Source organism: Astatotilapia calliptera, chromosome 14, assembly GCF_964374335.1.
Source record: "Astatotilapia calliptera chromosome 14, fAstCal68.1, whole genome shotgun sequence".
Lineage (NCBI taxonomy): Eukaryota > Metazoa > Chordata > Actinopteri > Cichliformes > Cichlidae > Astatotilapia > Astatotilapia calliptera.
Window position 1 is genome coordinate 11,034,625 of NC_137435.1, and position 14,092 is coordinate 11,048,716.

The window sequence follows — 14,092 nt, forward strand, 5'->3', positions numbered from 1 at the left end:
TTTTGTTTACACAGGATGTTTGTATTTATTGCAATAAATCTTGACATAATACAAATGATTTGTGTTCGTTCACTGTTGGTAACCCAAAAAAAAACCCCATTAAAGAAACACTCTTCCAAGAAGCTCTGAATTATAGATACCCTTTTGTTGATGTTGTTGATGTAAGCACATCAGTTTGACCAAACCAAATATATTACACATCATAAAAGAAGACAGTGTTAGAATAATGAGAAGTTATTGTTTTCTGATACTCGTGGCTGTTTGTTTCAGTCCTCTCTTAGATAAGCCTCAGGCACCTCTTCCTCCTCATTCTCCTCTAAGGAGGCGGCATACTGTGCCATCCTTTGAACCTCCATTACTTTAGTCTCGGCTAACTTCTTATCTGCATCTAGTGAGAGTTTTCGTGCCTCCTCCACTTGCGCCTGGGCCAACTGAATGTTCGTCCTTGCAGTTACAGACGCATGCTCAGCCCCTGAAAAAAAACAAATGCAAACAGTGTTCAAAGACTCACACAACAACCCTATCCAGTTCAGACATTAGCTAAAGTCATTAGGCAGCCTTCCTTGTCCATCATCTCCATTCTGTTTAAATGCAAAAACCTGTCCGTCTGCAGAGTGACAGCAAATGATCCATACACCGATCAAGGTGCAACACTGTCAGCACCTGAATAGAAACCACCACAAATGGCAATGTAGAAAGCTTAAAAAAGATGAACCCTAGGAGAACTTGCCTCAACACTACAACCTGACTGTTGTACCACACAGGCCAAATAGCTCATGTTTTTTTTTTTTTTTTTTTAAAACAACACACCTGATGTGTATGCGGCCTCAGCTGCTGCTTCACAGAGCTTCATTGCACTGAACCAGGTTGACTCGAAATGCTTGCAGTCTTCCTGTCTGTCATTAACCTGTCAGGACAAAATCAGAATAAGACCCAAACAGATCTACAGCAACCTGTTTGTAAATCTGTGGTCACATTTACAAAGAATGACGAAAAAAAAACAAAACGAGATGTTTTTCTTTAAATACTTCTAACCGAAGAGAGCAATGAAGACTGACCTTTGCACGCTGGCCAATGATCACCTGCCAGACTGAATCCTCCTCTGCTGGGGTCAGTTTTCCCAGTGAATCCAGATATCGTTTTTGTAGGGCAATGAGTGTGTGCACAGCCTGGAATAAGGACAAGGAGCTTATTAAAGAACAACTTAGTAGTACTTTGGAAACAGTAGGAACACTTCAGGGGTCACCACAGCAGAACATCTATCCCCACTTCACCTTATCCTTTACATTATCTTAAGTCACACCAACAATTTCCCTGTCTTTTTCTTCACTTCATCCCTAAACAGCTCCATGGTCACCATTTACTGTTGGCCATTTCTCCACTGCACATGTTCAAACAAATTAAACTTTATTTTAATGGTTTTAACTGCAAGATTAAACAGTTGCTAGATTTATGATGCAATCTGAGAGCATGAAAGTGTTGGAACAAAGTGATATTTGGAGGCATTTTCACATGCAGTTTAATGTGTTGCACTGAGCAGGATAAGCACTGCAGTCTGCAAACTCGTGATTTTATAAACCTTTATTTATCAAGCTAATAAGCAGATTTTTGAACAGGCATGATGTGTACTCACTGGGAATGGGAAACTCGATACTGGCCTTACATGATATTCTGTACACTGGTCTGAAACATGGTTCAAAATAGCCACATCATATGACCACAGCTAACTGATGTTTTGGTTCGTTTCATGCCATTTTTGACAAAGTGGCTTTTCTGGTGCTTCTATGTTTGATCAGCAGACTGCTGAACAAACCTGATGACACTAAATACCCAAAAAACATATGTCATTATGATCATCATCAGTGTCAGCAGCAACCACAGCAAAAGAATCAGCAAATAGTTTGTGGGAACTCTTTGACAGTGAAACCCAGCTATACCCACCGTGCAAGCATTGATGCCACTGCAGAGGTCAAAAAAATACTTCACTGATGTATTTGTTCCAGACATGACACATGATCCACAGGTCGTTTACTGACATTTATTTACAGGGACACTGTGTTGTTTTTATAATAAATAAAAACAAGTGTGCTGTGTGAACAATTTTTTCATGGGGATGTGACAAAAAAGAAACTAACTCCCCCAAAATGCTGAAAAACTAATTTTTGAAAGAACATTTTTTTTGTTACACATGACAAATTTAGACATTGTTACTTGTTTTTCTCTCACTGAACTGTACTAAGCAACTGAAACAGCCTCGGTTATGTTAACGAAAATAGTATTTGCTGAAACACACAGTTCATAACAGTCACAGCATGCTGTTTTTATACCAGTTTTTCTTGATATGTTTTGAGGATTTCGTGAACACATGTATTGATCGTAGTTACTGATAGTCTACTAATTCTTATTTAGAACTGTGCAACGCTTGATGATAGGTATAGCTGCCAGTGGGTGTCATCAGCAGTAATAATCTTTACAAGATGTTAGACTGAGGAGTCTGTGGACCAGGTGTTTATATACTGAATTATGTGATTGTCTGCTTTGCTGATGACAGAGTGATGATGTTACTGCTTTGAGCAAGGCATGATCGGGCTACTGTTTCCCACAGACAGGAAAGGCATTCTGTCAGAAAAAGAACAAGCAGCTACTTTGGCTACTGCCTTTTCACAGAGGCTCATTACAGCAAGTAGGCAGGTAGTGATTTGGCTGAATTTTACGCCAGATGTCCCTCCTCTCACAACCCCAAAGGGGAATTCCTCAAATGGAATTGAACCAGCATCCTTTAATCTGCTAAATCAAATGTGTTATACTAAGTACTACATTATGGAGCCACAAACTGAATTATGTTTAATTAATGCAAAATCAAGGGGCACACACAAGAAACCAAATAAATAAACATTAGCAAAAACACAATATAATGCCTCCAAACCCCTACGATCACAGTATAATCTTTAGGTGATGGGCCAGAACGTTCTGATCTATGGAGCCCACACCACCCTGCAGAACACAGGATCCAAAGGATCTGCTGCCAAGATTTGAGCATGGGCACAGAACGACCATGTCATAACAGGTGAAAACTGTTTGGGCAGGTACTACTCAACTTTGTGGCTGATCAGTATATACTTTAGTAGAAAAATGTAGTACTAGTTTTCACATAACCTGTTCAATGTTCTCCCATCAGGCAAAAGATACAAGAGTAATAGTAGCAGAATATCAGACTTCAGGAGTACTACCTACCCCCAAGCTTAATACGCACTGAACCTTTTATTAATTCAGTTTATTTACATCCAGCTGTGATGATATAATCTGAACGTATTATGCACTGAAATTTATACTATTATCTTTATTATAATAACACAAAAAATTATAATAATTAAAAGTTATATATTAAGCTGTATATTAAATGATCCTCTTGCACTGTGGACTGTTGTTCCACTAAAGCCATTTTAAAGAAAACTGATCCAGTGGAGTTTTTTTATGGGGTGATCTATAGCATGAACTTGTATTTTTATACCATGTTGTGCAGAGTTGTGTGTTGTTGGATGTTTCTTGCAGTATATGTGAGCCCATCGAGATAAATTCCCATCAACTGTGATGGTAAAAATGCTACAATAAACATGAACTTGGACTAGATTTTACTAATTGGACAGAAAGTTTCCCATAAGAGCCAGACTTACTTTGGCGTACTCTGTGATGGCATCTATTAGTGCTAGACTGGTCTGAGAGAGAAAAGTGCTTGAGCTGTCGGTCGCCAGAGAGGCTGCTCTTTTGATTAGGGAGTCATGAGAAAGGGGTTCAACCTGCAGCAAAGACACAGAACATAAACATGTAAAGTAGGTCAGGTAGCGGATATATACTGCTGTGAAGTTTGTAACAACTGCTGGGGCAGGGAGGCCGACTCACCTGTTTGAAAGGTACAGCACACAGCCCACCGCCCACAGCTAACGACGCTACACCTGTGTATAGAATATTTCTCCATTTTCCCAGTTTACTAACTGCAGGCTTTCTGCTGCTCAACAGGACACTACCGGAACTCCTGATAAAACAAAAACAAAAAAATACTTTCAGTTTCAGGCTGCGAATTCCAGTGAAATCCATGACGTTTTTACCAGTCGATCAGGTACCAAAGCTCAAAAAGCCCAACGAGGGAAAAACAAACAAACAAAAACCAAATAAAACATTAAAACAAAAGTGAAGCTGGTTTACAAATGAATGTAATTTTGAACATTTTTATTGAGTCACAAAAACAACGCTCATTTAAGCGTAGCTGAGTTATGACTTTTTAGACTCATAACTTCCCGTTGCCATTGTTAACCGCGATATCAAACAAAAAAATCATTTTCCTACACTAAAGGATTTTCTTTTCAAAAGTCAGTTCAGCCTAGGATAAATCGACCTGATGACAAAATCAGTACGTATGTTTATTCAACCTTAATGCCTTACCTGACGAAACGGAGATACACTGCTCCCTTCCTAAGCGCGGCCATATTGATCGGCCGCAATTACAACACATCGAGCAAAGGGCTCCAACGGAAGCCGAGGAGGGACATACAATACAGGGTGCATTTCTATATCCATTTAACCTTTTCTAACGCTGTTCTTTTTAAATGACATCTAATAAAACGGAAAACATTTTCTATCAGTATAATGACTAGACTACTTACTGCTGTGAGAATACAAATCATTTCTGTACTCACTCATTCGAAATATGCCAGCAGGATCCAAACTACAAGGGTGCAACAAAGCACTGGGAGCATATTTATGCATTTTTAAAATTTATATCTTCATTATCTTACACTTTGCGTAACATTAGGCTGTTATTGCATTGGGGTTGCCACAGTATAAAAACTAATAATAAAAATGAATATATGATGATGAAGATATGATGTTAGGATGTATGACTGTTGGATATGGAAATTCTTCAGTAAAATCAAAAAATACAAAGAGACTTGTTCTTCTAGGAGTTTAATATATACAATACTCATGACGTTTACTCTTGATATTACTCTTGACTTCCTTAGACGCAGGTATTCATGGAAATATCACATTCCTATGTGTCAAGTGCTCCAAATATCCAGTTCTGTATGATCAGGTCTGCTTAAACCCTGTCCCTGCCCTTTTATAGATTTTGATTTAAAGAAGAAAAGAAAAGAAAATATCTTTGTTCTATTGAAAGGCCTTTCTATTGAAAGACTGATCCTTTACACACACACACACCCCCCCCCCCCCCCCCCCCCCCATGTTTAAACCCTGAAATAGTGTATTACAGCTTTCTGATTTCTGACTACATGGTATTAATGGCTGCTGCTAATACTGAAATTGGAGTGTTCACCCATGGTATTTCTGTGTAACTGTCAAAGCTTTCATATTAATTTCTACAAGGGCTGAATGTGCCTTGTGTTGGACAATCTTGTAATCTTCATCTAACAATGAAGTGAAAGCTCTGCAAAATACACACAAGGTCGCCCCCCTGTGGTTAAAGAGCTACATGCACTGTCTATCTATCTATCTATCTATCTATCTATCTATCTATCTATCTATCTATCTATCTATCTATCTATCTATCTATCTATCTATCTATCTATCGAAATCAAATAGACAGACAGGCAGACAAGTTGAAGGCCCTTAGAAAAAGACACCCAAACTAAAAGCAGAAAAAAAACCCAGAAGTGTTATGGTCTTTTTGGCACATTTCTGCACCTCATGCATGCATTTGAAATTTCTTCCTGTGTGTCTTTTTTTCTAAATATTCATGTGTGTTGCCCTGACATGCCCATGGCAAAGGGCATTTTAAACCTTATCGATTCTTTTAATTTGGTGCAATGTGTGACCGGTCCCACACATGAACGTGGACACACTGGATCTTGTTTTATCTCATGGTTTTTCTGTTTTTAACATAGAGATTTGTGATCCTGTGTTTTCTGACCATAGTAGTGTGATGTTTGTAGTTTCTCTTCCCTGTACCTCAGTTAAACCTCGTACTGCTGCTCAGCACTGTCACATTTTTAACTCCTCCACTGCTGAGCAGTTTTCATGAGTTTTTAACCAGAGCTATAAAATCCTGGAGTTTTTATGCACCCAGACTGAGGAACTGAGCTCTTGGTTTTATTCCACCTGCGGGACTGCTTTGGACACTGTGGCTCCATTAAAAACCAGGCTGCCTAAAACTAAATCTGAGCCCTGGCTGAACAACATGACCCGAGCTGTCAGATGCGAGTGCTGTGAGCTGAGCGCATATGGAGAAAGGACAAACTACAAGTGTCATTACAGATGCTAAAGGACTGTTGGAGTCAGTATCAAAAAAGTGTAAAAGGTACCAAAAGTAAGCACTTCTCTGACTTTAATCTATCAAAATGTCACAACTCGCATGTTTTATTAACAGACCATTAACTCTGTTCTTAGTGCACCACATACTGACTGTATCGAGCCCTTGCCTGTAAAAATCTTTTTATACATTTTTATTGAGAAGGTCTCCTCCACCATGGTTGAAATCTCTCCTTCTGCTCATGACCCCACAGTCTCTGCTTCCTGCTCTGCTGTCTTTGACAGGTTTGAGCCGGTGACACTGACTATGCACACTAGCCTGGATAGATTTGAAAACTGTGTTTTTCGTCTGAAAACGCTCCGTGTCCACACATGCGTCCACATTGAAACGGCCCAAAATGCTTACATTCCAGTCATGCGTATGCGCATAAGAATTAAAGAATTTGAAGAAAAGCCATCTGGAGCATGTACAAACTGATATTAATCTTTTTAGGGCTGTCAAAATCGAGAACAATCAAAACAACTGCTGTAACGCCCTTCGCTATCTTTGTTTAATTGGTCACGTGACTGCATCACATGACTAAAATGCGTCATTGTTTTAGAAAGTTTGCGTTTTCGAGTGTCCACACTGTGATGGGACAGCTCCATTTTAAATGTATGCGTTTTCGAGAGCGTTTTCAAAATGCTGCATTTTTCCTTGAGGAAAACGCCGTCTCAGTGTGGACGGGAGACCAAAACAGAGAAAACGATGCGTTAGTGTGGACATGGCCTCTGTTCTCTTTAAAGGAGAGTCATTTGAAGCCTGCGGGGTCTCCAGATGATGCTGTCCCTCCCCGACTCTTAAAAGAGGTGTTACCAACAGTTGGTTCTTGAGCTGGTAAACCACAGTATGTTGTCAGGTGTAGTCCCTAATGATTTTAAACATGCTGTTGTCAAACCCCTGACTAAAAAACCTGCTCTTGATTCTAGGTTCTTGCAAATTACAGGCCTATCTCCAAACTATCTTTTCTAGAAAATTCTTGAAAAGATAGTTCACAGCCAATTAATGACCTTTCTGGAAAAGCAAAATGTTTTAGAGGTTTTCCAATCTGGTTTTAAATCCTTACATATCACTGAATCAGCCCTTTTAAAAGTTTTTAATGATTTTTTTTTAGCTACTGACGCTAGCCACTGTGTTGTTCTTGTGCTTTTAGGTTTGACAGCTGCGTTTGATACACTGGATCATGCCATTTTACTCTCTAGTTTGGAACAGTAGGAACAGCATTAGGGGCACAGCACTGGAGTGGTTCAGGTCCTAAACTTTTTGTGTCAGTCTCTGTGACCATGTGTCGTCCCCCGCTCCTCTCTTTTGTGGTGTCCCACAGGGCTCAGTTCTAGGCACCCTCCTCTTTTCTTTGTATCTGCTCCCTCTTAGTTTTATACTGAGAAAACACGGCATTGCATTTCACATTTATGCTGATGACTGTCAGATCTATGTCCCTCTAAAGAAAAAAGGCACTTATTCCATAAAGCCATTACTTCAGTGACTTGATGACATTCAGGCTTGGATGTCTCTTATCTTTTTAAAATTCATTGACAAAATGACTCAGGTGATGGTTTTTGGTAGTCCCACTGAGACCCCCAATGTGTATTTAGATTCCTTGGCCCAATATAATAAGCCAACTGTCACAAACCTGGGGGTCAAAGTGGATTCTGAACTGAAGCTTCACATTCAGATTAAGGCAATCGTAAAATCAATTGTTAGCACTCGGCTGGATTACTATGATGCACTTTATATAAGGGTCAGTGCGTCATACATTGCTTATCTACAGAGGGTGCAAAATGCTGCGGCCCGTCTTTTAACTGGCACTCGAACGTTTGAGCACATTTCCCCTGTGAAGCTTCACTTCACTAGCTGCCCATTCCTTTTAGGATTCATTTTAAAATTCTTTGCTTTTAAAGCCCTCCATGGCCTAGCCCCATCTTATCTCTCTGACCTGCTACAGCCTTATACACCCACCTGCTCTCTCAGGTCAGCTGTTTCCTGAATGTACCCAGGACTGAGCGTAAACTTAGAAGAGATCGTGCTTTTACTGTAGCAGCTCCAAAACTGTGGAATTATCTGCCTTTATAGATTAGACAGGCCTCTTCTCTGCCTGTGTTTAAATCACTTCTGAAAACCCATCTCTTCACCATGACCTTTGACACCATGTGAGATGTTGTTGTTGTTGTTTTTTTTTAATTGGTTGTAGTGAGCTGATGATGCTGATTTTAGTGAGATGCTGGCCTTTGACACCTTGTGAGATGTTGTTTTTTAGTTTATTTTTTATTAGTTTATTCTATGTTGTTTTATGTTGTTTTTTTTAAATATAGGGCTGTTTCAAATGTAATTTTATGTATTTGTGTTTTATTTTTTGGCTGTTCTTAACTTACTTACTGTACGTGCTGTGCTGGCTATTTTAAAGTGCTTTATAAATAAAGTTGGATTGGATTGTCTTTTTTTTAATAGAAAGCTGAATTATTTTTATTTTTAATTGTAGATTGTGTAAATAACAAAGTGAGTGTTGTGCAAAGCCATGCTCTTAGATGGCTCTTGCAAATTTCACTGTTCCAACATACTGAAGAATTACAAGAATGCTTTGACCAGCCACCTATCCCAAATGGTGATATGACCATTTAAAGTTTTGCCAAAATCCAGTTTCTGAATTTTTCTTAAGTGACTTTTCAGAAATCAGGTAAACTCAGGTTATGAATGATTGTTCTTCTGCACAGAGATGTTAAATTAGCGGATTTTTCTTATTGAAACTATGACATATCACAATATAATGCTACGATGCTGAAAGCTAGATTAAAAAAGTTATGGTGAACAAAAAGAAAAAAATTCTTTGATTATAGCTCTTGGGGTGGGTATAAAAAATGTTTGACTGCATTTTTAAATACCACTTATTTACTTTTCTGCACTGGAAGTTTAATGTAACTAACTTTTGTACTTCACAAATGATCAGGGTCCACGAATGCAAATTAAACAAATTAAAAGGTCATATGAAGATAGCAAGGTGTGAAAGATTTTGCACACCTACATTTTGCAATAGATCCTGTCATATAAGCATTATTTCTCCACACCTTCAAACTCATTTAGCAGTCAGGAATATATCTTAACATTAATATAAGTAATTTCAATTTAAGTTTTGTTGACTATTTTTCCCCAGTAACTTTAACCTTCTGTTGTTTACCTGCTATTGCATGTGTTGTCATTAACCGCCAGTCAACAGAGCAGTCTTTAAATAATTAATGATCCCGTTAATGATCACTTTTAATTAGTTTCAGTGGAGGTTATTATTATTACACAAAGGGATAAAGTCAACTGGCTAATTATCATCATTATGACTGCATTAAAGAAAACATCAACTGATGACAAACAACCTGGAACTCCCCCATGACATCAAACTGATGAGCAGGTCAAACTTTGAGCAGTAATTTGGCAATGTTTTAAAACCAAGCAAAGTTTCATTTTCCTGACATACGTCTAATTTTCCTGACATGGATATAATGATTCCAACACTGAAATGTCATAAAAAAAAAAAAGAATCTGCTGTTTCATATTTAAACTGTTTCATGTATGAATTATGAAATCATGAAACAAGATTTCTGTCAAGATTTGTGATTGTGATTTCTGAGAGTTTTTATTTTTCTTTAGAGAAGAAAAATAAAAACAAACAAACAGTGTAATTGAAATGTTACCAACTCATTTTTCATGGTGTTTGCAAACATGTTTACTCACCTGGACACTTTTTTGACTTTGAAAAAAAGTTATGTATTCAACAAACCAATAACAGAAAATGACTATAATATATATATATTTTTATACTGTTATGTTTTTTCCTCATATTTTAACATTTTTAATACTTTTCAAAGCAATGCAAAAATGTTGACCCTGACCCTGACCAACAAGCTGTGGACTTTTAAACGTTTTCTACAAAAGTACTACTGCCACTCAAAATAATGCAGTTCAGTCTGACTTAAAGGAAATTTGACAAAACATCCAGGGTAAAAAATACAAAGTAACACATTTGCATCAATTAACAGAAACTATTTCAGGGACAAACCTGGAACACTTCACCGAGGAGGCCTCCTAGTCAAATGCCAGCCACCCTTTGGAGGAAGCTCATTTCCGCTTCTTGCATCTGCAATCTCGTTCTTTTAGTCACTACCCAAATGGGAGAATAAAGGATGTAGACCAACTTTTAAATTGAGAGCTTTGCTCGCATCGAGGCTCAAGAGTTGGGAGTTCGCCTTGTAATCGGAAGGTTGCCGGTTCAAGCCCTGGCTCCGACAGTCTCAGTCATTGTGTCCTTGGGCAAGACACTTCACCCGTTGCCTACTGGTGGTGGTCAGAGGGCTTGGTGGCGCCAGTGTCCGGCAGCCTTGCCTCTGTCAGTGCGCCCCAGGGTGGCTGTGGCTACAATGTAGCTTGCCATCAGCAGTGTGTGAATGGGTGGATGACTGAATGTAGTGTAAAGTGCTTTGGAGTCCTTAGGGACTAAGTAAAGCGCTATACAAATACAGGCCATTTACCATTTTACACTCAGCTGTCTCTTCACCAAGAGGGACTGGTACAGCGTCTGGATCACTGCAGCTGCAGCACCAATTCATCTGTCTATCTCCAGTAGGGTGTACATTTTAGGACATCCTCAGGTCTCAGGAAAAAAAGCTGTCAGGTCTCAGGTGTCAATTGTCAGGTCTCATGTGTCAGTTGTCAGGTCTCATGTGTCAGTTGTCAGGTATCATGTGTCATGTCTCAGGTGTCAGGTCTCAAAAGTCAGGTCTCAGGTGTCAGAACACAAGCTATCAGAGAGAGAGAAGCGTCCTTCAGGTGCTGCTGTTGTGAGGTCTCAGCCAATGACTGTAGAAAACATGGACGACACTACAGCACTTCATCCCATTGTACAAGTTGCAAGAACTTCGCTGCAAAGGAGGTGAATCTTTGTCCAGGTCGAGATTTTTCAAGTCTTTTGCATGATCTGTTGATGGGAAAGCCTGCATGACAGTTAGGCAATTGAATGCTATTTTATGAAGTCTCAAGTTGGAGATGGCAAGCATGCCTTGGGCTGCCTTGAGAAGACTGATAGCTGCTGTTGCAGATGGCAGTGACTTGAGTGCATCATCAACGTAGAAGTTCCTGTGTATGAACTCCTTTGCCCCCTCCCCAAACTCGCCCTCTCCATGTAAAGCTGCTCTCCGAAGCCCATAAGTAGCCACAGCTGGAGAGGGGCGGTTGCCAAACACATGGACTCTCATACGATATTCCACAACTTCCTTCGTGATGTCATTGTCTTTAAACCACAGAAATCTGAGGAAGTTCCTGTGGTCTTCCCTGACAACAAAGCTGTGAAACATCTGCTCAATATCTGCTGTGATGGCTACCTGTTCATGCCTAAACCGCATTAGGACTCCCAGCAGAGTGTTATTTAAGTCTGGCCCTGTCAACAGCACATCGTTCAAGGAGATGCCAAGATAAGGAGCGCTTGAATCAAACACAACTCGGATCTGGCCAGGCTTGCGTGGATGATAGATGCCAAAACTGGGAAGGTACCAGCATTCATCTCCATCGTTGAGTGCTGGAGCTGGTTCAGCATGATCTCGATCAAAGATATTCTGCATGAAAGCCAGAAAATGTCTCCTCATCTCAGGTTTCCTTTCTAGAGTTTTGCAGAGACTGGTGAAACGAGTCAGAGCTTGTCCTCTGTTGTTAGGCAGCCGTGGTCTTGGCATGCGAAAGGGAAGGGGAGCTACCCAACTGTTAGCATCATCTATGAACATCTCATTATTCATCAACTGAATGAACCGTTTGTCCTCAATAGATGGGGCAACTTCATTGTCATTCTCGACCGAGGAGGCCTCCTAGTCAAATGCCAGCCACCCTTTGGAGGAAGCTCATTTCCGCTTCTTGCATCTGCAATCTCGTTCTTTTAGTCACTACCCAAATGGGAGAATAAAGGATGTAGACCAACTTTTAAATTGAGAGCTTTGCTCGCATCGAGGCTCAAGAGTTGGGAGTTCGCCTTGTAATCGGAAGGTTGCCGGTTCAAGCCCTGGCTCCGACAATCTCAGTCATTGTGTCCTTGGGCAAGACACTTCACCCGTTGCCTACTGGTGGTGGTCAGAGGGCCTGGTGGCGCCAGTGTCCGGCAGCCTTGCCTCTGTCAGTGCGCCCCAGGGTGGCTGTGGCTACAATGTAGCTTGCCATCAGCAGTGTGTGAATGGGTGGATGACTGAATGTAGTGTAAAGTGCTTTGGAGTCCTTAGGGACTAAGTAAAGCGCTATACAAATACAGGCCATTTACCATTTTACACTCAGCTGTCTCTTCACCAAGAGGGACTGGTACAGCGTCTGGATCACTGCAGCTGCAACACCAATTCATCTGTCTATCTCCAGTAGGGTGTACATTTTAGGACATCCTCAGGTCTCAGGAAAAAAAGCTGTCAGGTCTCAGGTGTCAATTGTCAGGTCTCATGTGTCAGTTGTCAGGTATCATGTGTCATGTCTCAGGTGTCAGGTCTCAAAAGTCAGGTCTCAGGTGTCAGAACACAAGCTATCAGAGAGAGAGAAGCGTCCTTCAGGTGCTGCTGTTGTGAGGTCCCAGCCAATGACTGTAGAAAACATGGACGACACTACAGCACTTCATCCCATTGTACAAGTTGCAAGAACTTCGCTGCAAAGGAGGTGAATCTTTGTCCAGGTCGAGATTTTTCAAGTCTTTTGCATGATCTGTTGATGGGAAAGCCTGCATGACAGTTAGGCAATTGGATGCTATTTTATGAAGTCTCAAGTTGGAGATGGCAAGCATGCCTTGGGCTGCCTTGAGAAGACTGATAGCTGCTGTTGCAGATGGCAGTGACTTGAGTGCATCATCAACGTAGAAGTTCCTGTGTATGAACTCCTTTGCCCCCTCCCCAAACTCGCCCTCTCCATGTAAAGCTGCTCTCCGAAGCCCATAAGTAGCCACAGCTGGAGAGGGGCGGTTGCCAAACACATGGACTCTCATACGATATTCCACAACTTCCTTCGTGATGTCATTGTCTTTAAACCACAGAAATCTGAGGAAGTTCCTGTGGTCTTCCCTGACAACAAAGCTGTGAAACATCTGCTCAATATCTGCTGTGATGGCTACCTGTTCATGCCTAAACCGCATTAGGACTCCCAGCAGAGTGTTATTTAAGTCTGGCCCTGTCAACAGCACATCGTTCAAGGAGATGCCAAGATAAGGAGCGCTTGAATCAAACACAACTCGGATCTGGCCAGGCTTGCGTGGATGATAGATGCCAAAACTGGGAAGGTACCAGCATTCATCTCCATCGTTGAGTGCTGGAGCTGGTTCAGCATGATCTCGATCAAAGATATTCTGCATGAAAGCCAGAAAATGTCTCCTCATCTCAGGTTTCCTTTCTAGAGTTTTGCAGAGACTGGTGAAACGAGTCAGAGCTTGTCCTCTGTTGTTAGGCAGCCGTGGTCTTGGCATGTGAAAGGGAAGGGGAGCTACCCAACTGTTAGCATCATCTATGAACATCTCATTATTCATCAACTGAATGAACCGTTTGTCCTCAATAGATGGGGCAACTTCATTGTCATTCTCGACCGAGGAGGCCTCCTAGTCAAATGCCAGCCACCCTTTGGAGGAAGCTCATTTCCGCTTCTTGCATCTGCAATCTCGTTCTTTTAGTCACTACCCAAATGGGAGAATAAAGGATGTAGACCAACTTTTAAATTGAGAGCTTTGCTCGCATCGAGGCTCAAGAGTTGGGAGTTCGCCTTGTAATCGGAAGGTTGCCGGTTCAAGCCCTGGCTCCGACA

At 40.8% G+C, this 14,092-nt stretch overlaps 1 protein-coding gene across 1 annotated transcript; it reads right to left on the bottom strand.

Moving 5' to 3' along the window:
• On the bottom strand, positions 1-4,604 carry LOC113036932 (diablo IAP-binding mitochondrial protein-like). Its single transcript, XM_026193547.2, has 6 exons — positions 4,441-4,604; positions 3,901-4,033; positions 3,675-3,797; positions 1,059-1,169; positions 811-907; positions 1-472 (listed from the first exon to the last, which is right to left on the bottom strand). The coding sequence occupies exons 1-6, from the start codon at positions 4,482-4,484 to the stop codon at positions 267-269; spliced, it is 714 nt and encodes a 237-aa protein (XP_026049332.1). The 5' UTR covers positions 4,485-4,604; the 3' UTR covers positions 1-266.
• Positions 4,605-14,092: the final 9,488 nt, after the last annotated feature.